General features: G+C 53.0%; 3 protein-coding genes across 3 annotated transcripts; 2 read left to right on the forward strand and 1 right to left on the reverse strand.

The window, feature by feature from the left end:
- Positions 1–9,652: 9,652 nt before the first annotated feature.
- Positions 9,653–10,129, forward strand: CHC_T00000420001 (hypothetical protein). Its single transcript, XM_005710010.1, has one exon. The coding sequence runs from the start codon at positions 9,653–9,655 to the stop codon at positions 10,127–10,129; it is 477 nt and encodes a 158-aa protein (XP_005710067.1).
- Positions 10,130–10,170: 41 nt separating this feature from the next.
- On the forward strand, positions 10,171–10,368 carry CHC_T00000421001 (hypothetical protein). Its single transcript, XM_005710011.1, has one exon. It carries the CDS (start codon positions 10,171–10,173, stop codon positions 10,366–10,368), a length of 198 nt encoding a protein of 65 aa, XP_005710068.1.
- Positions 10,369–10,473: 105 nt separating this feature from the next.
- On the reverse strand, positions 10,474–11,016 carry CHC_T00000422001 (hypothetical protein). The gene has a single exon (XM_005710012.1). The coding sequence runs from the start codon at positions 11,014–11,016 to the stop codon at positions 10,474–10,476; it is 543 nt and encodes a 180-aa protein (XP_005710069.1).
- Between the last annotated feature and the right edge of the window lie 4,379 nt (positions 11,017–15,395).

A 15,395-nucleotide genomic window follows, 5' to 3' on the forward strand; every position in this document is an offset into this window, starting at 1 on the left:
TATCCAGCACACCGCGTACGTTCCATGTCCTTCGACCGGGCCCCTGCTCTTTGGCAAGTAGATCGCCCCGCGCTACAGAAGCGGGCGTCTTTCCCTACCAGATCTCGGGCTGGCGTCAAACTTGGTGTCTCCTTGGCCAGCGCGGCGCCCGGGCGCGGAGCGCTTCTGTGTTAGTCTGTATAGCCTGGCGACGCGGCAAGGGGTTCAGAGTCGTGACGTTGGAACCTCTTTGGTGTGTACGACGGGGTGCGGCGAGTCGTGGACCATTCGCCGTTGGTCGTCTCAGGTGACCAGTCCGAGCGCGCCTTCGCCGGCGTGTGGGCATAGGACAGAGGTCGGGGACTCCGCTCCTATCCCCTCTCATTGCAGCTTGGATCTAACCCCATCGAAGGGCAGTGTGCTCCGCGCGCTGATCTCCGCGAACCGATTGCGGTTTGCCAACTCCACTTGTCCTGTCGATCGTATGCGCCCGTGCGCACGTGCGTCTTGCCCCACTGTACGTCACCCCTTTGTTTTTGATTATTTTCGAGGGGGGGTGGCGGCGGTTTGCTGCCAGGCCCTCAGCGGCGGTGGCTTGGCATACAGTGTCATTCGGACCTTATTTTTCACATATTTTTGGTCCGTTCCCCCAAATTATTTTGGGTACGTGGTAACGGATTGACTTGGGGTTTGGGCGACCCGCGCGGCTTTTTAGTTCTTGTAGGCCCGCCCTTTTCCCATCGGTACCTCTTCGGTCGTGCGCGGTCGCGGGATCGTGAGTCTCCCTACGCGTGGAGCTCGTCGCGACCGTTCGCGTCATTTCCTGGCTAGGAGGGTTACGTCGCCCTCCTGCTTCTCGTTGGCAACTACGCGACACGCTTCGTTACCAGCGGTTCGGGCTGTTTGGTATTTGTGTGTCGCGCAGTGAGCTTGGACTGTCCATAAGTATTGGCGCCGCTCTTGTTTTCCGATCCGAGCACTCGGTCGGCAAGTGTTATCGTGACGCTCTCCCGTTTCTTGGGAGATCGTATCCTCCCCTCGTGTACTCGATGTTCCAGGGCTTGCCCTTTTAGTTGTACAGTCCGTACTGTCATCGCTTTTCGCGCTTTGCCGACGACGTCGGTCGTGTTCGATGAGCTTGACGGTCAATACGTCTTGGCGTCTCGCTCTTTCGTTTGCCACCCTCGGTCGGGTGCATGTGCCCGTCCGCCGGCGTCATCTGTTCCTAACTGCGACGTGTTAATTACGCGGTGACGAAGCGGTTGGGGGCCCCCTCCTCAAGAGTGAATGAACGCGTTCACTTCGGAGGAGAGGTCTCTTCCTGAAGGCGTTCTCAGTTGCTGCGCGTATCGCGACACTAGCTCCTCGGGGACATGTGTTCGTGCAGTCCAAGTGGGTTGGTCGTGGTCAGCCCACTTGATGAGGAACTCTGTAGTTCCGTCCTCAACCACGCGATGCTTGAGCAGACGCTCGACCGCGTACTGAGTGCCCTCGGTGACGTTGTCGGCCAGGTCACCTGTGGTTGTTGCACTTCCTCGTGGCGCGTCCGTCGGAGGGGTCGCGTACACGCAACGGTCTGCCGAGACGGGCTCCGTCACCTCATCACGGTCGATCGTGACGGTTCGTTTGTCGTTGGCCAGTACGCGGTATGGTCCAACGGCAGGTGACGCGAGCATGTTCGACGTCTTCGCCCCATCGGTGGGGTTGAGGTACACGTAGTCCCCCCGGCTTGAGTCGCGTGTTAATTCTTCGTACGCGTTTATCGAAGTCGCGTTTGTAGCGGGCTTGCGTACGATGCAAGCTTTCGTAAGCTTTTTGGATAGTCTCGTCCAAAGTCTTGAGGAACTCTGCGCGTAGAGTTCCCCTGTCTGGAGGAGGCGCGTCCCCGTCGGCTCTTCGTAGAGAGAACTCCGGCGGGGGTCTGCTGAGCACGAGCTCAAAGGGTGTCGTGGGCGTGGTTCGGAGTACGTGGGAATTGTAGGCGGCATCGACGCGATAGTCTGGTTGTAACGTTCAACCTGCCCATTCGTCTGGGGATGATACGCGGACGTAAATAAGTTAGTTATCCCCAGTACGCGACACACGCTGTGGAAGAACTTCGCGTTAAATTGAGGACCGTTTTCCGACAACAGCGAGCGCGGAACGCTGTATTTGAAGACCCACGCGTCACAGAATGCTGTCGAGACAGTGTACGCGGTTACTGTTCGAAGCGCGACAACTTGTGTTAACTTAGTGAAGCGGTCTGTGATAAGGAGGAGGAAACGTTTTCCTGCCATCGTCTTGGCGAGCGGACCCAAGATGTCAATCGGGAGGCTCTCGAGTGGCCCCTTGGCGGGGAACAACCTCAAACGGTTGAGGTGTTTCCGCAGCTTGACCCGGTTCATCGCTCAGGTCCGACACCCTCGCACCGTGGCAGCGAAATCTGCAGCGAGATGGGGCCCGTAGTACTCGCGTCGAAGTGCGTAGTACATACGATTCTGGCCCGGTTGTCCCGCGATGGCCGAGTTGTGGCACAGGCGGAGGAGCCTAGCGCGGAGTGTCCGAGGTACCACCACCTGGGCGATGTCTAGATCGAAGGGGTGTCTCTGTTTGAGCATCCCTTGGTGGTCCTCAAAGAACGCGGAGTCCCGGGACTCGGACTGTCGTGCCAAAACGGTTTGGCAGAAGTCATCCACGCGTTGCTCCTCGGCTATCTCCTCTGTCGTAAGAGGGGCCGGGAGGTCGTCCTGCGGTAGGGCGACCGAGGAGTCGGGCGCGCCAGCCTCGAAACACACAATAAGGTGCAAATAGCTTCGATACGGTGTACTTGAACAAGCCAGGTGCGGTCCTTGCCAGTGGTCCTCGAAAGCGCATTTGCTTACCCAGCAGATAGAAAATATTACACAGAAATAACCTGCGTAGACAAATCAAGATACAGTGCACAGTGGCGCAAAGCTGAATGCCATTATGGCATAAGAGCACATATCTCAACACCCCTTCTTGTTCTTAGTGCCTACTGAAAAGGGCGAACACCGAGCGCCTCTCGATGTTTCTCAAAATTGATGCGAAGGAGAGGTTTTGTTAAAATGTCTGCGACCATGTCCTCAGTCGGACAGTACTTGATCTCCATCTCCCCGGAGCTGCATTTTTCTTTGACGTAGTTAAGACGTATCGACACATGCTTTTCCTTTCTCATACCGTCAGTGCTCCATACGATACCCTGGTTATCCTCAAACATTGGCGTAGGCAGATCCAACTTCACGTCAAACTCCTTTAGTAGTGCCTGCATCCAAACAATGGTCTTTCAGGTCTCAGTCAATGCCAGATATTCTGCTTCAGTTGTGGAGAATGCCACAATCTTCTGCTTAGAACATGTCCACCAATAGATGATCCTGCGAATTGTAGCAGACTGCCAGAAGTAGATTTGCGATCAGAACTATCACCTCCCCAGTCGGAATCTGAATATCCAATAAGCTGCTCCTTTCCAATTACGAGTTGAAGTGCAAAGTGTTTAGTCCCTTGTAGATATCTGAGGACTCTTTTCGCAGCGATCAAATTCCCTTTTGTAGGGCTTGAGCAGTGCCTGCATAAAAGGTTAACAGCAGCAAAGATGTCGGGTCTTGTTATCGTAGAGAGAACCAGGAGAGAGCCTACCAGTTCTTGATAATGGCGTTGATCAACAGGTTCGGTGAGGATATTGTGAGATTCTGTAAGAGCGGGAGTGCTTACGGGTTTACATTCTCTCATATCAAATCGTTCAAGGATAGATTCAACGAACTGACTCTGGCCAATCCAGGCCCCAGCGCCATCCCTTGTAAACTGTACGCCCAGGAAACTTCCAAGCGTGCGGAGACACGTGACATCTAGTTCCCCAGAAAGTCTCCTCTTGACTTTATCCAGATCTGTCTCCTCAGGTCCAATCAGAATCACATTGTCAACGTACAGCAAAATCCACACATTTCCCTTTCGATAAACACAACTGTCTGCCACAAGAGCGTTAAATCCCAGCTTTCGCATTACTAAATTCCACTTGTCATACCACAGCCTCGGGGCCTGCTTCAGTCCATACAGCCCCTTATGCAACTTGAATGCCTGTCCTTCTTGTAGCGTTACATTGAAGCCTTTGGGAGGACTTATGTAAACATCTGAGTCAATATCCCCGTGCAAGAAGGCCGTTCGAACATCCAGCTGAATTATTGCGTAGCCTCTGGACACTGCAATAGATAGAGCGCAGCGAATCGTAGCGAAGTCCACAACTGGAGCGTAAGTGTGGTCAATATATCCCTGTAAGAAACATCTGACCACAAGCCTTGCCTTGTACCGGCCAGCTGTGCCATCCTGTAACCTCTTTCTTCTAAAAACGAAGCGGGTTGGAATCGCTTTAGCCCCTTCTGGCAAAACGTTGCACTGTCCAGGTCTGATGCTCTTTCAAAGATTGTGGCTCATCTTTAATTGCTGTCCTGCAACCCTCTGATTCGTTGCAACTGAGGGCTTCTTGAAGAGAAGTAGGGTCGCCTTTTCCTACCGCAACATTGGCGAAACTCGGATCGAATAATTGTACCCGTTGTCGTTCCCTCTGTGGATATCTGCGGTTGTCTTCAGCGGAGCTAGATTCATGGGCTTCTTGATTTTCCTGTGAAGGCGTCGTCTGTTCCAATTGAGCCTGAGGACCCTCATGCGTAGATGAGACCGATGGGATGTATGTAAGTGCGTCAACGGAATTTGTCTCCCAGCGCTCTTCCGCGTTCTCATTGTTATGTCTCACAGGGACAGAATCTGGTGGGGACGGCGGGTTGGAGTTACTGTCCCCACGCAGGAGGTCAAGACGCGGAGCTACGGACTGCTCAATCCCCTTCTCGTCACTAAAAGGACCATCACTTACAGCTGAATACCACTCATCTGACGGGAAATTATTTTCCAAGATATAAACATGGCGAGATACTATGGGCTTCTGAGAATCTCTAATCCAGACTTTGTAAAGGTTATTCTCAAAGCAACCTATAAGAACGCCTTGCTTGCTTTTGGAATCGAGCTTCTTCCTTTTCTGCTTCGGTACATGAGCCCATGTGAGGCTACCAAACACCCGAATGCGGTCCACTCGCGGATTCACGCATCTCTTGCACCTCTCTATTAAGGGCCGGCCGCTTCTGCGCCCTGGCTCCCCCCTTCTAGTTACAATAAAGGGCGACCATTCAAAGGTATCCTTCGACATGTAGAGATTGGTGCAGCGAAAGGAGGCAGGTACGACATAAAGTGATGCTGTTGGAGCCTACGTGGAGAAATTCGTCCATACAAGGCCCTCAGGGCCTTTCTTAAGGGCCTTTCTTAACTCGCCTGATTCCTATGAGTGCGGATTGCCCCTTTGCTCCTTTGCACAACTACTGTAGGAAGGCATCTGAGCAGAGTTTTCTGTAACCGTGTTGACGCAGTTCCGTTTACGTTCCTTTGAGCTCTCCATGGCTAATCAAAAAGAACTCAGAGCTCGGACGTCCGTGTTGGTTGGTTGTTCCGGTTGTTCTCTGTGTTTTTCTGCTGACTAGCAAGGCCGATGGGTCCAATAGACTCTGGGAACAGCGGTACACACAGGCGAAGATCTAGCCCGTGTTCTCCGGCTGAATAGCTAGGCCGATGTATGGTATACCTATCCTGTTCCGCACCCTCGCCATGTCGGACACTGGTACGCCCTCATTACTCAGCTGGCTCCTGCCCTCTCCAGCAGTTGCAAACTCTTCGTCTCACTCGCCAGAGGGCGAACACTGTTGACACCAATTCGCCTTTTCTGGAACCACCTTACTGGACTTCGTAGAGAAAGCAAAACGGGCTTCTGCTTTTCCATTCTTCATCTCTATACTTCTCATTTACCCTACCCCTCTTCCAGCGTGCGCCTTTCACTTTCTACGGCCGCGCCCCCAACTCTGGTAGAATGGCCTGGCTGGCCTGTTGCATAAAAAAAATCGGCGGGGACGTCCCTCAGTTTCGCAGTAAACCCGTCAAACAGGGGCGTTGCCGCCCTTCCTCGCTGGCTCTGACATGGCTTCATTTCCCCATGGTGTGTAGGGTGGTGACACATGCCCGAGTATGTAACCGTTACACATAACGACGCACAGTACCCGCCCTTCATCAAACGGCACACCCGGCCTGCGCACACGTATGGCGGCAGTCAAACAGACGTGCGGTAAATGTACTCGCCTCGACAAGCGCGTGCGCGGTATCTTCCAGTGACGAGCGCGCGCGTTGCGAAATAGCGCGACGCGGTTCTGTCGCGGGTTTGCGCGATAAGGTGCGCAGACTACTTTGCTGATTGTGTGGGTGGGCTCGCCTCCGTTCCATGTTGCTTGCCATGATGCTTTCCGTCATTCTTCGAGGAGGGTGCGCTGCTCTGGGGCTGCATTGCGGTCGCAAGTGCGCCGGGTGGGACGGCGGAAGGCTTCGGCTCCGAGGGACTTACTCTCAATTGCATCATTGGGACGAAAGGTCTGTCGGATGCGCTCGCAATCGTTCCATAGTGTTTGCCATGATCCTTTCCGTCATGGTTCGAGGCGGTTGCGCTACTGTTGGGATGCATTGAGGTCGCCCTGAAGCAGAGCCTGAAGAGTAGCACGAGGACTACGGCGACCATGACGGCGGCGACGATGGAGGCGATGGTTGTGACGACTATGGCGCCGGCCGAGAGAGCGGAGGCGCGGACGAGTTGTGCGTTGGGGGGCAGAATCATGGTGGGTTAAGGAGAGGAAGATGCGGAGCGCGGGGGAGGAGGACGGGGAATGTCATTGCGGATATTTATATCGGATGATGGCAAGCACAATCCTCTTTCGGCCACTGCAAGGGAGTGGTGCGATATCTCAGACAATTTTTTTTGTACAGTATTGAGATTGCAAGCAATGCAGTACCCTTCGAAGGGTACTGTACCCTAAGGGTACACGTATGTAAATGTAAATGCTTTATTCAATGATTATTGTTGCTGACGTACATGTACAGTATGTACAGTAATATGTTACGCAATGCATGCCTCTACTGTATTCCCGAGTTACGGTAAAGACATACAGTATTTACAACTCGTCTGTCTGCCTGCCTGTCTCCCTCTCTCCGTCGGTGGCGCAATTGCAGTTTGTACTGTACAAAAAACGAGGTGAGCGCGATCTGCATCCATCTCTTTTTTACTCCCTTTCTCTCATCAGTTAGGGCATAAAGGCAGCAGCCGTGCCCATTTGGAAGACGACCACGCTCTCATGCCCTCTAGTGTCTAAACGACAGGCAATTCGCCTCATATGAGGCCAGCTTTTTTCTACAAAAATATATGAGAATTTTTCTTACGTACAGTACCCCTTTTATTGTGGAATTTTCCTTGCGTACCCCTTTCTTCACCTCACTCCCGACCGACTTTCCGGTAGAGGTACACAGTGTCTGTGGCTTCTTAAGTCGTAGCGTAGTGCCCAACTTGACCACGTGCAGAGAAATGCGACTTTCGTTGAGGCGCTGCGACCCCACTTTCCACAAGCCGTTGTTTGCCCTGCGGCCTGGTTGGGCGTTCACGATATATGAGCACTCCTGGGAGGGGCACTGTACTGTATACGCAGGCGCCCAGAGTCTGACTTTTTTTACCTTGTGAGATCGGCCCACGGTGGCGCACATGGCCAAGGTTGCCATCAAGATGCTGTGCTTGTCAGGGAACGTGCTCCCTTTGATCAAACTCGTTTTTGCGGCGCCCTCTTCACCTCTTCACGTATTCAATCTGGCGCTCCTAAGAAAAGGGGCTCATAAAAAGGGGCATGTAAGGAAAGTTCCAAAATAAAAGGGGTACGTAAGAAAAATTCTCAGAAGTAAAACATTTGCTTCTGAGATATCGCACTACTGTACTTTTGGGTACTGTTAGGACTGCTGTAAGCCCAGTGCCCAGGGATGCACACTGCGCAGGAAAGGGGGCGCGCGGGATTTGCGCTTGGAGGACAGGGCGAAGCGAAGCGCGCGGCATTGCGTTTGGACGGGCGCAGGCCAAAGAAAGGCGCGCGGGCGAAGCTTGAACCGCAATCGGAGACGAGCAAGGACAGGCGCGGGCCAACGGAAGGCGCGCAAGAAGATCCTGAACCGCAAGCGGAGGACTGCGGGCGCAAGAGTGGTGCCAAGAGAAGACTGGCGGGCTACGTGCAAGGGTTGCGATCGGGGGTAGTGGTAGTTTATCGCGAGCAGCGGTGAGTACATAAGCGGTAGTTGGGTACGTAGAAAAAGGGGGAGGCAGGCATCGAGTGGATTTCTCGACAAGGAGCTCAAGTGGACTCTTGCGTTCTTGACGCCTGGCCTCCCGCCGAAAGGAGGTAAAAGATTTTCTCGGCAATCACTGTGTCTCAGGACGAGCCACAACAGTACTGTACTCCCTTGCAGTGGCGGAAAGAGGATTGTTCTTGCCATCATACGATATAAATATCCGCAATGACATTCCCCGTCATCCCCTCCCGCGCTCCGCCTATTCCTCTCCTTAATGCGCCTTGATTCTGCCCCCCCAACGCACAGGTCGTCCGCGCGTCCGCTCTCTCGACCGGCGCCATGGTCGTCATAACCATCGGCTTCACCGTCGCCGCCATCCTGGTCGCCGTAGTCCTCGCGCATTTACGCCAGACGCCTCTGAAGGGGTTTACGTGTTGGTTTTGGTTTGCGCGCGCTGGGGGGCTAAGAGCACCCCTACTGGTTTAGTTATATTTCCAGGTTAAATATGAGAAATTTAGCGTTTGGAGATAACGATTCTAGGCGCAACACTACCGGTTAGAGGGCAAATTCAAACGTGTTTTGCAGTGATTGGATCTTTCGGCAGCCGTGACGGTCATCCAGTACGAGGGGTGGTAGTGGTGGTGCTGTACGGATATACTGTGGGGGACGTCTCCGGTTCCCATCCCCTCAAGCCGCACATGACACCATCATGCCCTGGAGGAAGGGCGGGGAGGAGAGGAGGAGGAAAGGGAGGAGGGAAGGCGTCAGGAAGAATGCAGGAGGGTGGCAGTGGCGGGTAAATTCAGCTTGGGATGGGGGTGTTGGGGGTGTTCCCTGTGCACAGAGAATATTGCTCGCGCCAAGTCAATAGAATTGGCGCGAATTTTTGGTAATTTTTCCAAGTGGCGCAATTCTACTCGTATCTCTATTTGCGCAAATGAGTAAATCTGTCTCCATCCGGTCGGCTGCTTGGAGATAGATTTACTCAAAATGGTAAATTTTTTAGAGATACTCACTCCACTAGAGCTGCTCGTGACCAAATCTATCTCCAAAAACCAAAATTTTACTCATTTACTCAACCACTAGAGGGGTGCTCTAACGGTAGCGGTACCAGCAGAAGATGGCCTGCCCAAATCCACCGCCCTAACGGCCCTACGGAACGGCCCTTAAGGCCGTTCCTAACGAAGAGTTCGCCGTGCCAGCACCCGAGCACCCTGAAACTTGGCATGAATGTATTGGTTGAAAAATTATTGGAAATGCTTTTACTCCCGTTCAACCAATCCATTCATGCCAATTGTCAGGGTGCTTGCGTGCTAGCACGCCGAACTCTTCGTTAGGAATGGCCCTTATTCTGCAGTTTTCGGAGAGGTGGCGTGCTCCCGCCAAACCAGAAATCTAGGACCAGAGTCTGGGAGATAGCACCCTCTCAATTTTAATGTTAATTGTACATGTCAGGATCTCAGCCTCAACTTCATCCCTTCAAATGGGCAACATGGGAGGAGACCCAGCGAGGGGGACGGGAGAGCATCGACCTTTGGGACTAATCATTCGTTGCACTTCAGGCTCTGCTTCGAGGCGAAAGAGAAAGCTGCGATATAGCACCAAACCTCAACGCTTAGCGCCGCCCCACCCGGCGCACTTCTGGCCTCAATGCAGCACCAGAGCAGCGCACCCGCCTCGAAGCATCACGGAAAGCATCGCCGCAAGCACCATGGAACGAAAGAGAAAGCTGCGATATCGGACCCCGTGTCGGTGCCTTACAAGAAGGTGTGTTGCAAGAAGGTGTGTTGCAAGAAGGTGTATTGCAAGAAGGTGTGTTGCAAGAAGGTGCGTTACAAGAAAGTGCCTTGCGTGTCGAGGAGGCATCACGCCATCCCACGCGGCGCACTTGCGACCTCAATGCATCCCCAGAGCAGCGCATCCGCCTCGAAACATCACGGAAAGCATCACGGCAAGCACCATGGAATGAAAGAGAAAGCTTCTATATCGGAGTCGGTGCCTTGCTCGTTCATGACGAAGATACCCTCAATGGAGATGCCCCAACCATGCCCGCTTCCCACGGTGCCGGAATCGCCGGAGCCGGAGCCGATGTACCCATCGAAGGCTCGCCCGCCGAGGGATTGGGCCGTCCCACGCGGCGGAATTGCGACCGCAACGGGGCCCCAGACCAGCGCACCCGCCTCGAAGCCTCAAGGCAAGCACCATTAAACGAAGGCGAGCCCACACACACACACCCAGCAAAGTAGTCCGCGCACCTCATCGCGCAAACCAGCGACGGAACCGCGACGCGCTATTTCACAACGCGCGCGCTCCTCACTGTAAGATACCGCGCCCGCGCTTGCTGAGGCGAGTACATTTACGGCACACGTGTTTGACTGTCGCCATGTGGTAAAAGGGAGTGCCCCCTGGCCAGGAGACAGGTGGGGCGGGGGGGGAGGGGTGAGCACAGTATATGTAGTAGCGAAATCCATCACGCCATACGTGTGTGCAGGCTGGGTGTGCCGTTTGATGAAGGGCGGGTACCGTGCGTCGCGATGTGTAACGGTTACATACGCGGGCGTGTTTCACCACACTGCACACCAGGGGGAAATGAAGCCATGTCGGAGACAGCGAGGACGGGCGGCAACGCCCCTTTTTGACGGGTTTGCCGCGAAATTGAGGGATGTCCCTGCCGACTTTTTTTGTTATCCTACAGACCAGCCAGGCCTTTCTGTCAGAGCTGGGGGCGCGACCGTAGAAGGTGAAAGGCGCACGCTGGAACAGGGGTAGGGTAAATGAGAAGTTCAGAGATGAAGAATGGAAAAGCAGAAGCCCGTTTTTGCTTTCTCTACGAAGTGCAGTAGAAGGTGTTGACATCAACGGTGAGTATTGTCAACAGTGTTCGTGCTCTGGCGAGTGAGGGCCGTTCCTAACGAAGAGTCCACCGTGCCAGCACCTGAGCACCCTGAAACTTGGCATGAATGTATTGGTTGAAAAAATTATTGGAAATGCTTTTACTCCCGTTCAACCAATCCATTCATGCCAAATGTCCGGGTGCTCGGGTGCTGGCACCGCGAACTCTTCGTTAGGAACGGCCCTGAGAGGCAGAGTTTGCGAATGCCGGAGAGGGCAGGAGCCAGCTGAATGATGAGGGCGTACCTGTGTCCGACATGGCGAGGGTGCGGAACAGGGTAGGTTATGTCAGGTATACCGTACATCGGCCTAGCTATTCAGCCGAAGAACACGGACTAGATCTCCACCTGTGTGTACCGCTGCTCCCAGTGTCCATTGGACCCATCGGCCTTGCTAGTCAGCGGAAAAACACAAAGAATAACCAGAACAACCAACCAACACGGACGTCCGAGTTCTGAGTTCTTTTCGATTAGCCATGGAGAGCTCAAAGGAATGTAAACGGGACTGCATGCAACACGGTTACAGACAACTCTGCTTAGATACCTTCCTACAGTAGTTGTGCAAAGGAGCAAAGGGGCAATCCGCACTCATAGGAATCAGGCAAGTTAAGAAAGGCCCTTAAGAAAGGCCCTGAGGGCCTTGTATGGACGAATTTCTCCACGCAGGCTCCAACAGCATCACTTTCTGTCGTACCTGCCTCCTTTCGCTGAACCAATCTCTACATGTCGAAAGATACTGAAAAGGGTACGACCTTCAACTATGACATCGTTCGAGGTTGTTCTCATCCACGTGTACATGATCACACGCGTACGCGTGTGATCGACACGTGCCCAGTCAGCACTGCATTACAGTGAAGCAGCAGTGCAAAAATTCGATCGGGGATACTGCCCGTTTCTCGTCCTTGCTCATTGCAACTCTCGTCACTCTATTTTTGTCTTCTCTTTGTCTTCAGCCATACTTCGGCCGACTCGCAACCCTGCTTTCACCTTCTAAAGTCTCACCTTCTTGTTGTCTGACACTCATATCACCTTCCCTCCATCCTCGCGTATCGCAACGCTACTTACCCGACCCGTGTGCTTTGTCATTGTCGGCTCGAGCTGTAACCCCGACCTCATATCCCATACTCGAATACCTCTATCATCCGCCCCGCTTACCAAATGTCTCTCGTTTGCGCTTATCGCAACACTCCCAACGCTGCTCATGTCACCACTCATCGATAGCCTCGACTTGTGTCCCATCCTCTACATTCCATACTTGCACATTTCCATTCTCGCATCCACAAACTAATAGCCGCCCGCCCCAGCTAAATTATACTGGCCACCCACGTTCCAGCCGCCCGAAATCTTCTGATCTCTCTCTTTTCCGATGCACTCCACATCATTACCATACCACTAAAGACTCGAAAAGTTACGCGCTCTCCGCTCCCACAGATACGTGCTCCTTCAACATACCGAAGGCCATTTCCTTCGCTTGCACTGCTGTTTCCATCTGCACATGTGCTAGTTGTGTGCAGGCCTGCATTCTCATTGCTGGAGATACTAGATGTGTTGCTTGAGTCCCAGCATGTTTCCAACATCCTTCCAAAACAAAATCCCCACTCTCGAAACCCAATCGCATTGTTCGCCTCATACGTCCTCCTTGTTTTTGTTGTTCTGCTTCTGCAGACAGGGACGGTGACTCACGCAAAGATTCACTTTGCTCCCATGTATCCTACCGCACTACTTCGCTCATTTATCCGTCCCGCACCGACATCTGCGGTCCCCAACACTGGCCATACGGGAGCTCGACTTGGACAGGCTTCTCTCCGGAAAATTTGAAGACTGCTACGTGGCGAAAACTCCCGCTTCACATTTAAGGACGAACACCCAGCACCTAGCTCCTGCTTGGACAACCCTCCTCGCTCCTTCAGCTTCTCCAAGTATGAAACCCAAATCTTCGACACATCTCCGCTTTGGTGCTGCTTCACGTACCAAACACTTGTACCCGTAACATTCAGAGCCAGCAGCAGTCCGGCACACATCGCCAGAATGACGCGAATCGCTTCTTTTGAACTGCGGTCATCAACTCCCTCATGACTCGTCCCGCCAGCCTGTAATAGAATTCTCTCCACCTCACCCCCTAGACTCTCTCTCGCACTGAACTGAATCCTATGGCCACGCAATTCCAAGCTCCCGTCTCTCAAAGATCACAAAATCCTGCTCTTCTCCTCATTAGCACGAGCTGCAGTGACACCCATGACAGACAGTTGATGAAGAATCTTATTGTTACTGTCGTTGCGTGCCCATATCATCGAAAATAAACAGGCACACCTTCTCTCCAAACCATGATAGCATCAATGCTAGTACCACATCGAGTTCTGTCTGTTCACGCATCTTCTCGCAAGTGTTATGACCATTGCTCGCATAGACTGCAAGACAGAGTTGTTCTATCACCCGCGCAACAGTCGCGTCTTGCCCCAGCGAGAAAAAGTAGACGCCGCCTGGAAAACGTTCGCTCACTTGTTCATCGTGAGCTGTCGCTCGAAGAGCACACGTCTTTCCAACGCCCCCCTAACCCACTGCGAACGCCCCAATCGGACTATTTCCCTCTTTTCGTAGTACAGCATCCGTGAGTCGTCTCTCGCAAGTCTCTTGCGTATCCAGGCCAGGCTTCTAACTCCAATCAATAGAAACAGAAGAAGGGTGGGATGGAGCCATCACGAGGCCCTTGAAGACCTCCTTTCCAGTCACAATGGCATCAATCTTGCTGTAGAGGTGGGGGTGGGCGCTCGCTGACTCCATTTCCCTGCGCTGGTCTTCTGCGTCCCGCTTGTGCTCAGAGAGAGCATCTCTGCCACGGACGGTATTCAAAGACAAGTGGGCTTGCCTTTTGGTTCTTTCAACTCGCGCTCGAGCTGGTTGACAATGTCTTGGACAAATTTTGAATTGCTTTGGATTTCGACTTGTAGCGTTTCTCGTGTAGCGGTCTTGTTTGGATGCAATGTCTAGATCGTATAAAGTAAACAGGGATCGGCCTACGGGTATCAAGTCTGTGTATCAAAGTATCAATCGGTCGTGTCCGCTGTCCGTTTTCCTTTACTCGGGCTCTCCAATGTGCAGGTAATTATAGGGGACATATAGCGGTGGATATAGGGGATATATAAAGGATAAAAGGTACAAACAAAGACTAAGGTTGACTCAGCTTGACTCAGCTTGACTCACATGGAGGTAACAGGAATCACAAATCAATCAATATATCATATTGATACGTATCGCAACGCCTTGGCACCTTTTTCCAACTTTCGGCAGGTGTCGAGGATATCCTTGGACAAGGAAGTATAGTTTTTGTAGGCGTCACGTCTGTCTATGAGGTCCATAGCAAGACGGACGAGTTGCTCGGCCGTCCCAGTGAGGCGTAGGATACCGAACGGGTCAGCCATGACAGACGGGGGCAGAGTTGCGAAGTACGAAGTCGTCAAGAAAGAAAGCGGTTGTTGAGAGCGGGCCTATCGCTATGCTCACGGGGATTGAATAATATTATGCCTCTCTTGTTGAGAAGGCTTTGGCTCAGGTTGTGTTGGAACTGAGGCCCCCGAAGAACGGCGCTGGGGTAGAGAAGAATTCAGTGTTGCGAGTACTTTCTTGTTTAGTTTATCAGTGCCGAGACAACAACTGCACTTTTGCTACACCTCGGAAATGCAAGCAGTAGAGCAAGCGCGCGCGCCCCTGCACCGGTATGCACCGTGGTCATATTCTTTCTCTGCTGGTACCGGCAGAGTGAAGTTTTCTGTCAATGACGGCTTCGGCGTAAGAGTTTATTCATCATCGCATCCAGAGACGACGTTTATACTGAAGATAGAGATGGTACCTACGTCTCACAGTGGGGGGGAATTTTATCAATGCATGAGGGGTTCGCTTACAGAGACACTAGCAGATATGAAGGTGAATTATACTTCAATCGGGTATGAGATGTCCGCGGCGTGTGTCGGTAGGCGAGAGAGGTTAGCGGCGGCAGCACTGGACCATATAGCGAAGCGGAGGCGTTGTTGGATGCGTGATTTGGCAATTGCAATGGTGCACGAGTTGCGGAGGGCCATGAGCTTAGCGTGAACTTCGATAACGTGTACAGTAAACTGGGAGGGGGCGCCGAGAGCGTCAAAGGAAAGTAGTTGAAAGTGCCAGTCAAGAGGGATAGGCGGATCGTCGTCCTCGATAAGGAGAGCGTTGCGGCTAGTGCGCTCAAAGGCTTTGCGCTTCCTTACAAATGCGGCGTCGGCGGCTCCGCCGCGGTGACGGGCGGCATGGTATAACGTTCCCCGGCGAAAAGGGCTACAGATCGTGACACCATACGCTGTGGGTTGGTCA

This window comes from Chondrus crispus, genomic scaffold (genome assembly GCF_000350225.1).
Source record: "Chondrus crispus Stackhouse genomic scaffold, scaffold_516, whole genome shotgun sequence".
NCBI classification, from domain to species: Eukaryota; Rhodophyta; class Florideophyceae; order Gigartinales; family Gigartinaceae; genus Chondrus; species Chondrus crispus.